Source organism: Cyprinodon tularosa, unplaced genomic scaffold (assembly GCF_016077235.1).
Source record: "Cyprinodon tularosa strain WSP-4 unplaced genomic scaffold, ASM1607723v1 ctg483, whole genome shotgun sequence".
NCBI lineage: Eukaryota > Metazoa > Chordata > Actinopteri > Cyprinodontiformes > Cyprinodontidae > Cyprinodon > Cyprinodon tularosa.
The window spans coordinates 265,577-285,087 of NW_024039211.1; the positions used below are offsets into that span (position 1 = coordinate 265,577).

The 19,511-nt window shown below is 35.7% G+C and overlaps 2 protein-coding genes across 4 annotated transcripts in view; both read right to left on the reverse strand.

Annotated features, from left to right (window-relative positions):
* Window positions 1–4,805, reverse strand: part of plekho1a (pleckstrin homology domain containing, family O member 1a) — a 29,445-nt gene extending 24,640 nt beyond the window's left edge. Inside the window, exons 1-2 of one of the 3 annotated variants that reach the window (XM_038302191.1) lie at window positions 4,464–4,805; window positions 2,879–3,028 (exon numbers count right to left, since the gene is read on the reverse strand). In XM_038302191.1, the coding sequence (XP_038158119.1) occupies window positions 2,879–3,028; window positions 4,464–4,490 (177 nt within the window). In that variant the 5' untranslated portion in view covers window positions 4,491–4,805. The remainder of the gene's footprint in view (window positions 1–2,878; window positions 3,029–4,463) is intronic. The other 2 variants (XM_038302190.1, XM_038302189.1) reach the window with 2 other exon arrangements.
* A 2,924-nt stretch (window positions 4,806–7,729) lies between these two features.
* Window positions 7,730–11,229, reverse strand: LOC119794566 (saxitoxin and tetrodotoxin-binding protein 1-like). Its single transcript, XM_038302161.1, has 6 exons — window positions 11,080–11,229; window positions 10,269–10,414; window positions 10,090–10,175; window positions 9,397–9,537; window positions 8,258–8,377; window positions 7,730–7,812 (listed from the first exon to the last, which is right to left on the reverse strand). The coding sequence occupies exons 1-6, from the start codon at window positions 11,194–11,196 to the stop codon at window positions 7,775–7,777; spliced, it is 648 nt and encodes a 215-aa protein (XP_038158089.1). The 5' UTR covers window positions 11,197–11,229; the 3' UTR covers window positions 7,730–7,774.
* Between the last annotated feature and the right edge of the window lie 8,282 nt (window positions 11,230–19,511).

A 19,511-nucleotide genomic window follows, 5' to 3' on the forward strand; every position in this document is an offset into this window, starting at 1 on the left:
AAATAGCAAAGAAGCCAAATTCTAAAATTGAATAAACAGGGACTGTTTATAAAAACAGTGCAGGCACCTCCTCATCCTCCAACTTCATATCTCTCTGTCTGCAGATCTAAAATCAGGCAGCTGAGATGAAAAACTGAGGAAAATGTGTTTGAGAAAGTCTGACTCAGCGTCCTTCAGGTTCTATGAGGAGTTGCATAATGTTGGAGAAAAAACAGAATCAGCGCCAACACTCAGCACTTTGGATCCAAACTAATTCCCCAACTGTGAGGCACAGAACACCTGCCCTCTGCAAACCTCATCATTGCCAGCAGAGCCTGCTGATTCACCTGCTTGTTCTTGATTAATCCAAACAAACCATTTGTTTGAGTAGAGAAGTGAATTTAAAAACAATCCAACTGATGTATTATGTGAAGTGGCCTTCACATAATACATCAGGAAACAGGAACTAGATAAGGTCTGAGCATCATCTGAGCTGGAAGTAAACACAGATTACAGCACATGGTTCCTCCTTTCACTCAATTAGATATCCATTACAGGTCGACTTCATAAAACAGCCAAATAAATGAAGCCACACCCCATTTTTTACTGTAAATCTGGAGATTTCTGCATCTCTTCGTGATTTAATTCACCACAAATACAATGTTTAATGTATTCACCACGAATATATTGAAAATTAACTGCTTATATATATTTTTGGACTGATTTATTAGTGGTTTTGACATAATTCAAACCGTTTATCACATCTGTGCTTCTGATTGTAGTTTTTTTGGTCTTTGGTCTTTTGTTCCTATTTGAAGTCATTTTTTCATTTTTCTATTTCTGTTGTGGAAATTTGTTAAGGATAATTTTACTTCTCTTTGTGATTGTGTTCATTTTAAGTTCTTTAGTTCATTTCCTTTTTTTTTTCTTTTTTTAATCCCGATGTCTGTACTCTGGCTCAGGCTTTGATATTTTCAGTAAAAGATCAAAGTGACTCAGATAAAAGTGATGAACTAGAGTTCCTCTGAATGAACAGTATAAAAAACCTGCCTGACTAGTTTTCATTTCTCACACAACAGGAAAACAGAATAAGCTGTGTAAATTAAACCATCCGGTTAATTTTCCCGTCATTTTAAATTATAGCATCCTTATTTGAAGTCTTTTTAAGGCAGTTTTGTGCCACATTTTACTCGTTAGCTGTCTGCTTTCTTCAGTTTCTGTATTTTGTTCCTATTGTGAATCTTCTTCTTGGAGTCTCTGAGCTGTTTTGAGTCAAGAAGTTTTCCAGCATTTTGGATTTTAAAGGGTGTAATGAAACTCTGATTGTTTTGCAGTTGTTTTGAATCATTTGCACCTTTTATTAGCTATTTTTTTGGCCATTTTCAGTCCAGTTTAGCTGTTTTAAGTCAGAACAGACTTCCTTACAGATCAAAGTTTAGTCAAACTTAATCTTTTATCAGTCTCTTTGCAAGTGTCTTAAATATCTTTATATTTGAGTGTATTTTCTGGTGTGTTAAACCCTACAGGGATTAATTGTTTAGTCTTTCTGTGTTTTGAATCTCCTTATTGTCAACATGATTTTCTTTAAGTTCAGGATAAGTACTTGTAGGGATTTTTTCTTCTACTGGTGTTTTGAAATTGTTTTCTGTCTCTTTAAGCCACTTTCCCACTTAAAACCCCTGTTTTTTTTAAACTGGGTTGACCAGCTAACAATTGGCTTTTGGCTCTTTTCCCATTTTAACAAAAAGCAGAGTGTGAACCCCAGCTGGCAAGCTGCATGGCCACTGCCCCCACCACTGCATGTCTGGGTAACGTTAATGATGTCAACAGTGAGACGGAAATCAGGGAAGTAAATAATGGAGAGCAACATGGACCGGAGCCAGAAAGTAGTCAGTATTCTTTATTATTTTGCTCTTTTATCCGTCAGAATCCCTCTTACCAGTGCTGCGCCATGTTTAACAAATGTAAACAGAGTTGTTTCAGCTTCTTAGATCTGAAGCGGCTGCTGTGTGTTGATATCGGTACGTTGAATTTGAGTTGAATTTAGCGAGACAACCCCGGTCTGGTGTTCACACTGCATGCAGATCAGAACCAAGGGGATTTTGATGCAGGTCGCTCGCCAAGTCGTTTGACCCGGGTAGACACGGCCAGTGTGAAAGGGGTATTAGAGTGTGTCTGGTGGATCTGAATCTGATTTAGGCTTTCTAAGCATGTTTCTAGGGGTTTGTGGTTGTTTTCAGGATTTAATCATTGTACTGTTTGTGTTTTGTATATGTTTTCTCATTCTTTTAACATTTCTTATCTGATTCTTTTGCTGGTTGTTGGTAGTCTTATTTCTGGTGAACTGTGGTTGGATGCAGACAATCTTTTTTGACCGTCTTCTTTTTTAATCACTCACTGATTGTTTAATGTGTTTTTAGTGTGTTTGTACATGTTTTCTTTCATGACTGATTTTCCTTCCTTATAATCACTTGAGATTGTAGGTTTTTAATTTTCTCCTTCTAATTTGTTAGCATGTCTTTACCACTTTATTAGTAAGAAGCTCTCTGACCCTTTAGGTGACTTTTTTGCAAAATTATTTCAAATTGCACAGGTAAAATAGCATCTTTATTGAATCTAAGTTTAGTGCAGAAACATGCATTAAAGGGAAGATAAACTCTGAGGGGGAGGATTTCATTTTCACTCTCCAACATCACAAGTCTGATTCATGAATCAGTTGCTGCTCTTAATCTCTGTTGCAGCTTTAGGACATAAACTGTCTCTGTCTGTTTCTAACACTGAACTAAAGTGATGTTTCTGACGCATAACAGCTGCTGAAGCTCTCAGCTCTGACTCGATCTGGCAAAACAACTCCAAATCTTCCCCACAACTGCACACATTCAAGCAGCTCAGCCCTCACCTCCTTGTCTGAGATGTAGAGGTGATCTCCCTTCAGCACCACATACCGGCTCCGCCACAGCTCCCTGAAAATCCCCCGGCCACAGAACTTCCGGATCCAACCCGCCTTCTCCGGCTGCTGCACAGCGAGCGGACCGCAGTCCTGGATGCCCTGAAAATTGAACAAAAAGAAGAGTCAAGTCATTGTTCCACAATGGGGAAACTCGTTCTCTGCAATTTACCCATCCCCTTGGGGAGCAGTGGGCTGCCATTGTGTGGCATCTGGGGAGCAATCAGGGGTTAAGGGTTTTGCTCAGGGACCCAGAGTGCAGACTGTGAGAATCAAACCGGTTACTTGCAACCTTCTCAGAGCACAAGAGCACTGCTCTAACCACTAGACCAACACTCCCCTAGTGTGAGTGTCTGGAAAGACATAAAGTTGCTGCAAAATCAGTGAGGAGCAGGAAAAATAAAATAAAAATAAGGATGGAAACTTTAATTGAGTTTTTTGAGGGTAAGAAAAACAGAAGAACTGATATAGATAAATATTTGGTCAAACATAAAAAGAAAGGCTTAGGAGGAGTGAGGAGGAGGAGAAATAACGTGTTAGTGATGGAGGAGTGCAAATCTTCACGATGATCATGTTTGTCATGATCTCACTGCTCTCCGTCAGTTTGACCTACTTTAATTACATAACAGCCCGACTCTGACAGAAGTAAGAGGAAGGAGAAAACTGGGAGAAGTGTCGGCGAGTGAAACAGATGCAATAAAATCAACTAGCAGCAAAGAGATAGGAAGCAACAAGGAGTAACTTCAGAGAAAAGAAATCAAAAGGAGGCTCAGTCAAATTTCAAAGAGACATTAAAAAAAAGACATGAAAGTTGACCTCGAAGGGGTTTGGGATGTTACTTTATCCTGTGATCTGACAATAACAGGTTTCAGTAAGAAAAGTTATTTATCTGAGTTCTGGAGGGGAAAGCATTCATTTAAAGAATGAATAAAACATATTTCTACAAAGATTTGTGCCCTTTTCCTTATAATGGTGATTACTTCAATAAGAAAACATATTTTCTGCTCAGAAAATGGAGAAGATGGAAGGTGTAAATCATTAATCTGGTTTTGGGGTCCCAGAACAGCAGGAACTTCTAAGAAGAGAGACTGGAAAACTTGATAATAGTGAAAGGAGATAAAATATTAAATCTTTGCCAGTTACTGTGAGTTAGATTTAAATGTTTAACCATCTAATAAACACAAATAAACAGAAAAAAATTATAAAATTTTATTTATTTAGACATAGGATGAGTAATACTTATGTTATTAAAGCCTGTTTCCTTTTTTTCAACTAATTAGACATATTGATTAAGGCATTCATTGGAAATGCGTTACTGAAGAAGAATTTCAGCTTTTTTTCCTCTACATGGGGCAGCATGAATATTAATGAATAATGATCCCTAAATCAGAAATGTGTGGGCTTTTTGTTTCAGTTATAACACTAATTAACTCAGCGTTCTCTATCAAATTAAAGATGTGAGTTATAACCAAACGAATGTTATAAATGGACCTCTTTGTTTAAAAGAAAAAATAAGGAAAAAGGGTGTCTGACTGACCCGCCTGCTTTGGTTGCTTTTCTTCATCCTCCCTCCTCTGTACTCCCGGGGATAACCGCTCAGCTGGAGCGCTGGGGAAGGAGGAGGTTCCACCCGACCCGGTGAGACACCGGTAGCTCTGGTCCCAGGAAGATGGTGGTGTCGCCGTGTCCGCTCGGGTCCACGCCGGTTGTGTCTCCTTCTCAGAGCTGCTGCTGTTGTCTGAACACAGCCTGCATCCTTCCCCTGCGCGTGCGCGCTGCGCTTTGGAGCAAATGCGCACTGGCTTCGATACGCGCGCTCCCTTCACAAGGACGAGCGCGGGGGGCTTTATTTCCAGCAATTAAGCTCAAAAGCGACACCCAGCGGCAAACAATATAAAAACGAAAAGAAAAAGAAAATACACGTTTGAAACGTTGGAGTCACCAGCCGTAACCAGCAGATGAAGCATTATGGCTGGGAAAAAAAATATTTTAGATCCCTCCCACCAAAAATAAATAAATAATTTCCCCTAACTTCAAGCTTACTTTACTTTATTTTTAAAATGTAATGACTTTATATCGCAAAAAATAAAAAACAAAAAACAACATAGCCTAATATTAATTTCTGGATGCAGATGGATGATCCAGATCATCACCTAATTTTAATGGATTGCCCATTGGACTTAAGCACCCCTTTCTTTAACATTTCATTAAGATCCATTCATAACTTTTCAGGTTATCCTGTGCACAGACAGACAGACACTCACAAACTCTTAAAACCATAGCCTCCTTTGCTGAGGTAACTATATTTATAGACATTTTATGACACTTTGTCTTAATTAGTTGCCCTGTAATGGCTAACAAAAGTTGATTTAAAAAAAGATTTAGTTACTTTGGGTATCATCAATTTAGTTGAGATCTTATGTCATTGACAAAAGTTAGTTCATAATTGCAGGTTAAAAGCAAAAAAGTTCTTTAAAGTTTGTTCTCTTTAACCTTCTTTATACTCTGATTGTCATTGAGTGCAGAACACATTTGAAACGTTGGATTCACCAGCAGATGAAGCATTATGGCTGGAAAAAAAGAATTTTAGATGACCCCCCCCCCCCCCCCCCCCAAAAAAAAAAGTTTCTAACTATAGACAACAAACTCGGAGAACACAGACCTCCTCCAAGTGGACAAACTCATTTCCCCTAACTTCAAGCTTACTTGACTTCAGCTGTATTTAAAGAATATTGCAAATCTAAAAAATAAATCCTGGAAGCAGATGGATGATCCAGATCATCACCTAATTTTAATGGATTGCCCATTGGACTGAAGCACCCCTTTCTTTAACATTTCATAAAGATCCATTAATAACTTTTCAGGTTATCTTGTGCACAGACAGACAGACACTCACAAACTCTTAAAACCATAGCCTCCTTTGCGGAGGTAACTATATTTATAGACATGTTATGGCACTTTGTCTTAATTAATTTTCCTGTAATGGCTAACAAAAGTTGATCCAGAAATAAGTAAAAAATGGCTTAAATTAAGTATATTTAGCCTTAATTTGAGCAGGTAAATAAGATGATTTGCCAATGGAATGAGTATTTTCACTCTTAAAATAAGATAGTTAGATAATATTTACTTGAAATAAGACGATAAAATAGTTTTTTCTTATTTTAAAAGGAAATTGTCTTGTTCCATTGGCAAAGTGTCTTACTTACCTCCTCAAAATAAGGAAAAACGCACTTATTTTAAGAAAAAATAACTTATTGAGATTTCTATTTTTTGCAGTGTGGACTCTAGCAACTTGATGCTAACTTTAGGCAATTGTTTCACAAAATTTTGCTTAGAAATATCAGTGTAATGGGGACTGAAAATAAATGCAAAAAACGTTCCATATTTTCATTTCAAATAAAGAAAAGGAAACCATAAGGACCATTATTTTATTTTCCCTTCTGAACAATGCTTTATTTTGTGTAGATCTTATAAATGTTTCAAGAGGTGTTAATACTTTTCAATTCAACTTCGATTCAGTTTATTTCTATAGGGCCATTTCCCAACACATGTCATTTCAAGGCACTTTACAGTCACCAGATCATACAGTCAATTGATTCAAAGTTTTCTATCTAAGGAAAACAAGTTGATTGCATCGACTCATTGACTCAAATGCAATCGCTTACACTAAGCATGCTTTTGAACACCTAAGTCAGAAAAAGGAACTTTCTTTCATGTTCCAAAGTGACAGCTTTTAGGTTTTGTCTGACCTTGACTTAGTATATCTTTTAAAATAAATGTGATATCATTGTGGTATTTTTAAGTAGTTTTGATAGAATTATGGCCGTTTGAAAAAGTTGTTTTTATTTGAAAGGCTGATTTTTTATTGGAAAACTGCAGCTCATTTAAAATGTTGCTGCCAGAGTCCTGACTGACACCAGAAGAATTAATCATATCAAACTTGTTTTTAAAGCATTGTGTGCTTCTTTGGTAAAGGACATATATTAGAATCTGAATTTGGTCCACAAACCATTAAATGATTTCTGCCAGAAAAAAGTAGAAAGTACTCACACTCCTCTGTCTTTTCTTTTTTAATTTTTGTTTTATATTCTGTATTTTGTGTGTTTTTCCTGTACGGGGCTGCCTGCTGGATGTTTCTTCCTCTTAAAAGGGAGTTGTTTTTTTCTCTCCACTGTCGCTACAAGCATGCTTGGTGTGAGGGATTGCATTCGAGTCAGTGAGTCATGCAATCAGCTGGTTTTCCTTAGAAAACTTTAAACCATGTATGATCTGGTTGAATAGTCTCTGTAAAGTGCCTTTAGATTACATTTGTTGTGAATTTGCGGAATATAAATAAACTGAACTGAATTTAATCCACTAAATTTGTTAAAAAATATATGTTTTCATAACCTATGTTTCAATACTTTGTCCAGGCTTCCGTGTGTCTGTAAAATATATAAATCTTTGTAAAAATTAGCTATTGAATTAAACAGAAATAACATTTTACAAAAAGAAATACTTTAATTTTTTTAAGTTTCTTGATTATGTAAAGAAAAATAAAATAATTCTATCATAAACTCTAGCAATATGCTATATTAAAAATTAATCTAAACACTTCATTTGAATTAAGATTTTTTTAAGTAATTTCTGCCCTTTATTTTCATGACAGGAAAGGGATAACAGAAAGATTTTATTTTGAATGAAAATTAAGAGTTTAATTTAGAGCTTTATCTTTCAGTCCTAAAATAAGGGTAACCTTTGGGTGATTCTCAACAGCAGAAATCAAGACATGTGAGTCTGAGAGAAAGAAATGTAATCATATAGTTATTGATTAATATAGATTTATTTGCATAAACCCTACATGTTGTATCAAGCTTCGTTTTCTTCCTTCTTTTCCAGGCAAAAATCTGCAGGGAGACAAAAAACAAATAAACATTAAACTGGCAGGTTATTAAATTTTTTTAAGATCATCCACTTCCTGATACTAATAATGTCTGAAATTTAGGTTAATTTTATAGTATATATATATATATATATATCCAAACACAAAAAAAACAGGTTAATGTAAAGTCAGCTGCTTTTTCCAGCAACCTTTTGAGCCTGTGTGACAAACAGAATTTAAATGCTTCAAGAACCTCACATGTTATATAAATCCTTCTTTATGTTGTGGAGACATGTTAAAGTATGATAAAAAAAAATGTAGGAATTTGGATCATCCTTGGTTTACTGAAAAACCTACAATACACCCAATTATTTGGCTTTTGTAATGATAAAGCTCTAAAATTTCATGTCTAACACCAACTTTACCAACTCTACCATGGCATCATATTTGGGTTTTATCATGTCTCTGACCTGCCTTCCCATCATAGTGGAAACCACCGTCAAAATTGAATTTCAGACACTCCGCGATCCTTCTTTGTTCGCTCTCAGCAGCTTTTAGCTCTTCAGCATCCAGGTGTTTCCCCTCGCTTCCTGTGTCAGAGAAAAGGACAGGAAGTCAGCGTCGCAGAGAAAGAAACCAGTGAGGCCATTACAGCTCTAATAAACACTTTGAAAACTGAATAAAAAAACAACACTTCATACCCTATAGGACAAGTCTTCCCATTCTATTCAGATTTATTTTTTACATCAGATTAACTGGGACTTAAATTGACATCAGAATGGGCTCTATGCACAACTCCAAGTTACAAACCGGCCCCTAAGCATTAACCCTGAGAACTACACCTCTGTTTCCGTTCCCGCTGAGGTTCCGCCACATTAAGTGCCATTCCAAACCCTGTAGTGGGTAGGGCAAATCTGTATCAGTTGCAGGCTTGCTGGAATTTGGCAGCAAGTGTAAAAGCATCCTGGTGGCAGAGGAAACACATTCCTCCAAATGTAAATTCTGCTGGTTTGCTGCATCTTTGTCACACTGACAGAAAATTACAAGTTGATATATGAAAAAAAAAAAAATGTATTCCAAAAGGAAAGATCCTCCTTGAAATAGTTTTATTTGAACTTATACATTTGTTTTATGTTTTCTGCCGAGGTCTGAGCAGTAATTGTATCAATAAATTTCTCTTCGTGTGAGTTTTTCATATTGAACAGGCTTTTTTTATGGTCTTCTGATGACATTTGTGCTAAAATGTTAGAATAATTTAATGATAATAATAATCACAAAATGACTCATTGATTGGTATCCTGTTCCCCAAAAGAACATCTGAAACTGTGATGATAGAGACAAATCTCTATTTCCATTTTCACTCCGTGGTAAAGGAAAAATGATGGACATTGCAGGTACATAACTTCGATTAGGTGTCATGTCTGTAGCAGGGGAAGCATCATTGAGTTCAAGGAGTGGAACAGCATCATGGCTTCATTACCACAGATAACATCCCGTTGGTTTATTCTCCAATGGAGGCTTTTGGAGATCATAGAACGATCTTAATCCTCTGCCAATGTGTTACAAATTCTTATTAACATGTTCGCCATTATTAAAGTGCTTTCCTTACTGTAGAAAAGCAGTATCCTTCCTGGTGTTCCTTCAAACACTCCATGGTAGACAATTAGTAGGCAGTTTGGACAGCCCTGATAGATATCTACTCGACCCTGGTCATCATATGGAGTCACCGCACCACCAAACACCTGCACTCCTTGAGGGCACAAAATTAGCAACAGTAATTTATGAACACCAAAATCTATCATCCATTCACTTTTCCAAAGACTTTATCTTCTCTTTTTTTCATTTTCCTGCTGATCGCTTTAAAAACAGAATATTTCTTTGTGATGTGGGGAAGAAAAACACACTGCCTCGTCAATCCTCTGTAATTAGGACCGTAACTCATGAGCAGAATCTCTTGAGGCAAACAGCCGTGAACTCATTATGCTTCTGCAGGCCAGTTATTTTAAATGTCTTGACTGCGACAGTCCAAAGTACCAAATACAGTACCAAGCAGCGAAAAAACTTATGCAGCATTAAATTCTGGAGAAATAAACTTACTTATTCATTCTGTGAACAACGATAAAGTCTTACAAATTCATCACTTCTTTTGTCTAACACTCAGATTTGTGCATACACCCAATTTGCTACAACCAACCTTTCAATAAGAGCATCAATTTGCTAGACTTTAAATGTGTTCTATATCAAAACGTTATATTTGTCTTTTAGATCATTACTTGTTTGGATAAATCAGTCCTGTACTCACCTGGACCATCGCGAATGAGAGTATGGTTGGATTTCTCAGGGTCTTGAATTGTCATGTTCACATGGAAGACTAGACAATTTCCTGCTCTGAAAGGATAGAATAGAGAAAAAGACTAATTATCAAACATAATTGAAATCTGGCTTTAGTTAACAGGTAATGGGCACCTAAATTATTCTCACACAATGTTTCGTTCGGTAAGTAGCAAACTCTCGTTGTCGTCTTTGATTTTGAACTGCACAATGGAGCTATTAGCGTTTCTCATAAGCTCCAAACCAGCTGGATAGTCTGCAAAAGACTTGACCACAACCCAACGCACCTCACCTAACTGTAAAAAGAACAAAGAGGAGATTAATCAAGAGCACTGTTGTCCTGAATAGACATGTGTGAGGTACCGAGCAGGTCAAGCTTGAGGACACAGCTGTGATTTCCAAGAAAAAGAGTTTTATTTCCCCAAAGTAACAAAAATCCAAACAATAATTGAAGCGCCATAAAAAGAAGTGAATATAAGAGATTAACTCAAGGCAAAAAATATGAAGGTTAAACTAACAAAACCTCAAACTAACTGCACAAACAAACTTAAATACAGGTTGATCATACCAGACTGACACACTGAGGAAGAGGGACAAGAACATCTACACACAAAAAGAAAAAATAACTAAACAATCTGATTAAGGATTAAACTTAAATTACTAATAACTAAACAAAATTAACAAGATGTGCAAATCACAAAATATTAAAGTGAGGACTCCATAATGAAAATCCAGATGGTACCACCCAATCTCTCAATCTAGGATTGAGTGTGCCAGCAAGTCCTTCACCTAGTCGAAGGTACTCTCCACAACACCAGAAAAGGAAGCATAAAAACTAAGTACACAAAAGTTAACCAAATGAGTGAGAAAACATAAAGTGAAAAAGTGGTAGTGAGTGGGGTTACCAACCGTGTGGCCATCACACCACGCAAAACATATATGTTCTTCTATGTCATCTCACCTTCCGCACATCCTGTTGTTGCACCTTCGGTGGCAGGTTGCATTCTTCGGAGGCAGACTGAGTGCTGCAGCTTAGCAGCATCAGAAGCAGCAGAGCTCCCGTGGCCTGAGGCTTCATCGTGGATCAGGAGAAGACAGAAGGGCTGATATAGGTGGAAGGATTAACAAAAAATTTAGGGAAATTCAGCCAAATCACAGCAGTAAATATTAGAGAAAAGCACGCTGATTGAATAAAAATCAGGATTATAATCCGGACTCAGATCACTGATTGTGATCTGTGGAGAAAAGAAGCAGGTTGTCCACATTGCGGCAGGCGAAGAACTAGCTGCTACTGCGACATCAGGGAGGACAGGGAGCTTGACGCCCAGAAGAACAGCCAAGGACACCGTACAACAGACATAATCAACAACAATTAAGGACACTTAAAGCTATAGGGGAGGAGGTTATGTTTCCGGGTGGATCATCGATATAAGTATCCTCCTAATTGTTAATTCATTCTCGTGATATGTTTACGTAAGGCCGTCCTAAGTGCTCGTCCCTATTTTCACTTACCGGTGGTGAGTCTGACATAGGGGAAAAATTACACATCTTCTTTTGAAAAGTAAGCATGTATGAGCAATGCGAACAGCAACATTTAAACAGAGCGTCTGTTGCACAGGGGAAAATATTATTGTGTTTTCTTTTATTTAGACTTTTTGATTTGCTTTGCATGTTTGGATTGTTTTGGATTTGGTTTTCCCCCTGTGACAACCCAAGCGCACTTGACTGAAGATGGTTGACTGGGGAGGTGGAGTGCATTAATTGCTGCGCTGAAGCCAACATAAAAGGAGACTGGATGGAAGGTTGGTTGCTCGGGGAACAAATTGGAGTCAGATGTACATGGCATGTGTTTCTAAGTCACTTGTGGAGAAATGTCCTGGGTCGTGCGTAGCGAGGAAATAGGAAGCTATTCTTGTAGGATGGAAGAGGGAAATAGTGAAAACGAAGAAAATTGGGAGAGAGTATAGTCAAAAAATTAGAAAAAGCGGAAAAAACAGAGATCAATTGAAGTGGAGTCCAGTTCAGAACAGTCAAGTGATGAACAATCTATACATTCCACAGGAAAACAAAATGATTACAAATTTATTTTCAATCTAGTTAATCAGGGAGACTCTTTTGCAGATTGGAATCCAGTGCAGTTAACAAAATTGATAAATAGACTTGTAGGAGAAGTCTGAAGCGCCAGAATACTCTATAGCGGAGACCTATTAATCAACTGCAGAGACAGCGCTCAGCAAGGCAAAGACATTTGGATTAACAATATTGAGGGGAAAAGAGCAGTGTTGTATAGTAACAAAGTAAAAATACTTCACTACTGTACTTAAGTATATTTTGGAGTACTTTATACTTTCCAAGAGTATAATTTTTTTGAGAACTTTCACTTTTACTTTACTACATTTACGAACTTAATTGCATACTTTTACTCCGATACATTTTCAATGTTTGGTTTAGTTACTAAGTAAAAAAAAAAAAAAAACGAGCGAGAGAAAGTGTTTTGACGCCACCTACTGACTACAAAGTCGGGTCTTGCCTGGACTTGTTCATCAACACCAATAGGATACACCTGTTTCGCAAAGCCAGTATAAATGTATCCTATACTTGGTTCTTTTTTTTTTCAGTAAATTTAACCTTCAAAGTTTACCAAAATGTAAAAAAAAAAATGTAATTCAAACTGCACTTACTTTCTACTTATACTTTTTACTACATTACTTGAGTAGGCTACATCTATTTTTACAGTAATTCTTATACTTAAGTACAAGCCATTTCAGATACTTTAAGACTTTTACTCAAGTAACATTTCAGTCAGTGACTTGGACTTTTACCACAGTCATATTTTGGAGAGGTACTTATACTTTTACTTGACTCCGAGATTTCAGTACTTTATACAACACTGGAAAAGAGTTCAGTGCAGCCTGGTGGACAACAAAAGGATTAGCAGGGGAGTCCTTGGAGGAGTTCCTTTTAAAAGTAACTGACAAAGAGATTCTAGAAAACATGAGTGGTGCAAAAGTAAAAGAAGTGAAACAGTTAAAAACTACAAGAAATGGATAAAGGTGTGACAGCTTATCTGTCTTAATCAAATTTGAAGAAAAGCATTTAAGGCTTTCATTGGTTACATGATCTACAATGCAAAACTGTACAATCCTCCAGCTCTAAGATGCTTCAAATGTCAAAAATTTGGACAAATAGCAGCAGAATGTAAAGGGAAACACTTATCTGGAAGGTGTGCTGGAGAGCACGAATATGGAAAATGTGGGAAAGAAGCTAAAATCAAATGCTGTAACTGTGGTGGAGAACATACTGCTGCATGTTGCAGCTGTGAAGTGAATAAAAGACCTGAAGAAATTAGAAAAGTGAAATTAGAGCTCGGAATAACATATGCTGAAGCTGCAAAAAGGTTCCCATCCCAGTCAGAAAAACCCAAACCAAAACCCAACCTAATTAAACTCAATGTGCAATAATTCTTTCATTTGTCAAAAGAGAACATAATAAATAATACATTTTTTTAACAACTCAAAATCAAAACTAGACATTAATCTTATAAAGGTAGAAATATATTTACAAGTAACCAGGGCTGGAGTCCTTTTGCTGTTTATTGTTCCAGGGGAGATGCTGCTTATTTACAGTAAGACTAACATTTTAATATTTGTAACACATTTTAGGAACAATCTGTTGTGGTGCATAAACCTGTAGGGAAACTGTAATCTTTCTTTATGCACTATAAGTTACGAATAACAAATCTGTTAAAAGCTCAGTAATGAGTAACTTGATTTTGACTTTTACAAATAATTGGTTACAGTACTAGTTACTGGAAAAGGAACCTACTTTCTGTAACACATAACTTAAAGGTATAGTGGAGGATTTTCTTTTTGTGGATAGATCATCCAAATAAGTGGTCCTCATAACTGTCAATCATTGTAGTGATATGCGTATAAAAGGCCGTCCTACATGCTTGTCCCTATTATCACTTACCGGTGGTGATTCCGATATACCGTAGTACAAAAATTGTAGATCTTCTTTTGGAAAGTAAGCTTGTATGAACGATGCAAACAGCAACTTTTAAACAGAGCGTGCACGAGGAGAAATGGGCTTGTTATTGCACGTGTTTAATAGGCGATCCCTCTCGGGAGCGGGTACAGGGTTGTCCATGTGCAGTTTTTCTATTTTATTTTTTCTACTTCTTTTGTCTAATATTTTGATTTATGTTCTGATTTTAAAGATTAAACATCTTTCCTCACAGTTTGCTACAATCAGCCATCATAGGGGATCATCTATTTTATCAACTTTAACAGCATTTTCTATCAAAGTCATCCCACTTATCCTTCAAATCAGGACATGTTTATGTTATCTGCGTCTGATCCTGGAAAGCTTTATCAATGACTAGTTTTTTCTCACCAAAGTCCTTCAGAATAAAAGTATGATTGGATGTCCTGGCATCCGGACTTGAATAGCTTCCATTAGTATGTACATAGTAGAGAGAGAGTAGAACATGATAAATTCTAAAAGAATCAGATAGTCAATACATTTAAACCATGAAATGCTGAAATTGTGGCACACAGTTCATCTCAGGATAGAAGAATTATTTGATCCCTGATTCTGCATTTAAGGCGGATGTGACTTTACATCCGCCTTAAATACAGAATTTCCTAAGGTCATGAAAAAAAAAAGAGCATCATTAAATGCAAATTATACACAGTTCATAAAGTATATTACAAAATAAAATATAGACAGATCCCTGTGAAAGTCTGCAGGTAACAAGAAAGATTTTGAGATATATTTTAACATTTACCTATATTACATAGACAGAGTTTGTTTTTACTAAACGATTAAAGAGAAGCTTGATTCGCTTATTTTAGAATTAAATGCTTCAGAACACACATTAGTGCTGCTTTGTGCTCATGAACTCTGTCATACCTACTTACTTTGAAACACTTTAAAACAAATATTAGTTGCATCAAAGTTCCGCATGAAACGAAAACATCCAAGATATAGATGTATACTTATAAAAATAATCATGTGGCAGTGAAAGTTACAAATTAACTAACATTGGAGATGCTCCAAATTAAGAATTAAACAAACATATTTTGAAATAAATACATATATACTAGTGTATATATGTTTATTTAAATCATGTCAGCATAATACAATCCATATTTATAAACACACACAAAAACACCGTCAAGGCTCTTTACTGGAGTCTTCAATAATAGTCTTTTACATTCACATTGAGTCACACATTTAAAAGGACATGTTGGAAAAATTAAAGAATATAACCAGAAAATCACTCAGTTTTATTAAACAAATGAAAAAAAAAAAAAAGTCAGATTTGCATTTATAATCAAGCTATTGGGGTTCCTAAATTCATCACTGCACAACTGTTTATTCAAAAATGTGGATAGGATGACGTCAGATCATTTAATCCAAATACACGGATTAATATTTAATTAAAGATATTTTCAGTTTACAGGTCTGTTAAGAGTACAAAAGGTCATCTTCTATTATATATGTTATCTACTTCCCTCTCTACAATGTACAAATAGTACTTTGTACCTGACATACTTTACATCATATATCTCAACAAAAGCCTTTGCCCCAAAAAGCCCAACCAAAAATGTACATTTTAATTTACCGCTGATAAAGTGGCTGCCAGGCTGCTGCTTTGTTTGAAATGTTGGTTTGCTTGTGTGTTTTTTCTTTCTTTGTATGTGATGTTGGATGTTTGTATATTTTCACGTTCTGAAGACCTCGAACCTGGTGTTTAAAAAAGAAAAGAAAAAAATGCTGATCCATGTCTAGTCTTTTCCTATTTTTAAAAATTGTGATAAAATAAACCTCTGATGAAACAAGATGCTTATTTTTAAGCTGTAGCTCTATTATAGTGTGGCTCCACAGTATAACAAAAATCCTCAATTTATATTAAAACTCTGGCATCTGTTGATGCATGAATTTTACTGCCGAAAATTTGGTCACAATGTTTTAGCATTTATGGTATAATTTGTAGGCTGTAACAATGAAGTGTTATTTGTTTACAGCAAATGAAGTTATGTGTAAAAATCAGTGTTTTTTTTTTTTAAAGAACCACCAGTTTCTGCTCCCAAACACTTCAGCAAATGTATTGTAGCCAGAGGCGTGCACAGACATTTTGGGGGGCAGGTGCTCAGGAGGGGGGGGGGAGGGCACTTTTTAGCGCACGTGTAACACTTAATTATAAAAAAAAATAAACGCATGTTGAATGAAATTTGACTTTTATTTGTAACATTCTCTAAACGTGAGTTTTCAATGGAAAAAAGTCACATCACCAACAGAACAGACTAAAGCATACTTCTTTCATCTGGCTCATCTCCCTGTTTTCCCTCACCCATCTGTTCTCCCTCATCCTGGTCTTTTTCTGTCTCTGTGTCTTCCCTGAACTCTTCCTCATCTCCTGTCCTGTTATATGTTGATGGTATAGAGCTTCCCTGCTGTGACTGGCTACAATATATTAATAATAACCATCATGACAATAATAATAATAATAATGATAATAATAATAATAATAATAATAATAGCTTTAACAAATATGCCACATTAGTTTAAATAATGGGCTATTAGGGCAACATGACTGGAAGTCTTGTCACGTGGATATGACTTATGGTAGCCTACAAAATAATAGCTATTTTAATACCTGCTGCACAAACCACTTAAAAATAAAATGTGAACAGCTTTTAAGATTTTTCAATATGATTAACCCTCCTTTCTTGGCATTGTGCTGCAATTACTAAATCAATATACAATTAAGACAATAAAGAGACCAAAATGTGTTAATTTATGTTGCCTAACAAAACCTATACAACAGAAAACGTTTGTCTTAACACATAGATTTGTACAGAAGAGGATTAGGGCCACTGAAAAAAAAAAGTTAACTGATTTTTAAATTTTATTTCAGTTTAACATGGGAAAAAAGTCAGAATTCTGACTTTTTTATTGTCAGAATTCTGAGATTAAAGTCAGAATACTGAGCAAAAAGTCAGAATTCTCAGCAAAAAGTCAGAATTATGAGAAAAAAGTTAGAATTATGAGATTAAGGTCAGCATTCTGACTTTTTTCCCATACTAAACTGAAATAAAATTTAAAAATCAGTTAACTTATATTTTTTTTTTCAGTGGCCCTAATCCTCTTCCGTAGATTTGCAATTGCAAACTCTACCAAAATTATTTGTAGCCTATGTGGTCGTCCTCACGTTATCTGTCATTGACTTGGGCTACAGTGTAAAACTTTCAGAATCAGAATCAGGTTTATTGCCATTGTTAGTGAAGGAGTTCACAAACTAGGAATTTTTTGTGGTACAATCGTGCAACATGAAACATATAATATGGAATAGGTAAATAAAATTATAAAAATATCTAAAAACTGTGGGTATACGTCATGCAATAAAATAGACTAATATATACACTTAAGATAAAAAATATGGATACAAAATATAAAAAGTAAAATAGCATCTTACAAGGAGACAACTAGTTTATCTGGTGACCAGTCGGCAAAATGCGTGTTTGGTGCTGCTGAATGAGACATTTTAATGCACAACAAAATGATTCTGCTTGATCTGTATATTACCTGGCTAATGGGGCACGGGTGAAGCAGCCTGTCAGCGACCGTTCCTATCTAAAGACGCTACTGAACTGCTATGATGCTGCGCATCAGGCATGCCCTGCGGGCGACCGAGCGAGTTCACGTGACAAAGGAAGAGAGAGAGGCTGGTCGGGTGTGCGCAAGTAGGTCGGTCATTTCGGGGCATTGTTTCAGTCGTTTTTAATGGCTCAGGTTTTCAAAAGATCATTTCAAAACCGACCTCAGTAAAATCTTAATATATTAATAATTAAAAAAAAAACGAGTTTCATAAGGGCATTTTCTTCAGGGCAAACTTCCTAGTGCTTTAGCACCACCTAGTGTCTATGTGTGCACGCCCCTGATTGTAGCTCATATTAACTTATATTTAATTTCAATTTCAAGTTGTAAAATAGAAATAGGGTTTTTATAGTATATTTACAACAACTTTATTAACAATGATGAGGAACCTGAACAATGGCTTTAAACAGGACCTATTAAAGGTAACAGCAATCTTACTCATTACCAAATACTCAGCCAATGGAATGCATTGTTATAATGATCAACTATGTAACCCTCAGAGATAGAGAGCAAAAAAAAGTTATTTAACTATAAAACATTATGGAACTTTTCTAAATTTTACATTTACTCAAGATTTGGAATTACAGCTCTGTATTTTATATCATAACTATAAAATCCTTAAAATGGTTTTTTTTGGGGATTCAAAGCAATTTATTTACTATCGTGAGACAGTTTTGGTTTTAAAAATAATAATATTTCCGGGCTATAAACGGCTACTTTTTCCCTACGCTTTGAACCATGCAGCTTATAAGAAAGTGAAGCTTTTCTGTTTTTTTCATAATTAATTGAAATAAGGGGCTAATTTATATTTAGCACAAGAACATGCTAGTTGACTACACGACGGCAAACAAATGTCCCAAATTCACACATTTTGACATTTATTTGCCTCATTAAAGCTGGTGAACCGATGAAGAGACTGGGCTTAACTCCTGCAGAGCGGAAATAAAGAGCAGATATTAAAACTGATGATTTAAAGGAAAAAAATAAACAAGAAGATGTTTGTTAGTCTTGGAAATAAAGCTACAGGAAGCTAGAAAAATAGCTTTATAAAAGTAAAGAAACTCATTTTTGCAGATTCTAGATATGTTTGCAAAATAATTCACAGCTGTGGCTCCATTAGAGTACGGAAAGAGAAATAAAAAAAAAAAAACAAACCTTCCCAATGCTGTTAAAGCAAAAATTGCTACACAAAATTAGAGAAGTAGCATTTTTTACAGAGGAAAATTTTTGTATCTGTGGAAATTTTGTCATGATTTTCCTTATCGTGTCAAATTTTTTGAAATGTTGGATTGACATAAAAAATTAAACTAGTGCAAAAAAAGAAAATCTCCAGCAATTAAATTTTGTTTTCCCCATCAGCATTGTGACTCTTAAAAGTTCAATATTTCCATTTTCTATAAAAGCATAGATTGCAGCTAGAATTAGGGGGTCTTTCGTCATCCTTCCTGAACTCTGAAACATTTCTTTCTAATGTTGCATGTTTATAATAAGAGGTAATAATTGACAATTTCATTTGATGTAATTATTCATGAAAATTTAATAAGATAAAATCAAGGAGATGGATACCAACTATGAGTTTAGTGTACTGATAAAGACAGAGCTACCTGAAAACAACACTGAGCCTAAATGCTGTTTAATGTTAAACTTCACTAACTGACCTTAGAAGAAGATTATATTAAATAAAAGCCTGTTGGGATCTAAAAAAAATATATAAATACAGAAATAAAC

Bases quoted from the DNA above. Each gene is read 5' to 3' on its own strand.
- LOC119794566 (XM_038302161.1), bottom strand. From the start codon at position 11,196: ATGAAGCCTCAGGCCACGGGAGCTCTGCTGCTTCTGATGCTGCTAAGC. The intron at 10,415-11,079 runs GTGAGATGACAT...TTCTTTTTACAG, and splicing joins AACAACAGGATGTGCGGAAG to TTAGGTGAGGTGCGTTGGGT. The intron at 8,378-9,396 runs GTAAGGAAAGCA...TCTCTGACACAG, and splicing joins AAGGATACTGCTTTTCTACA to GAAGCGAGGGGAAACACCTG.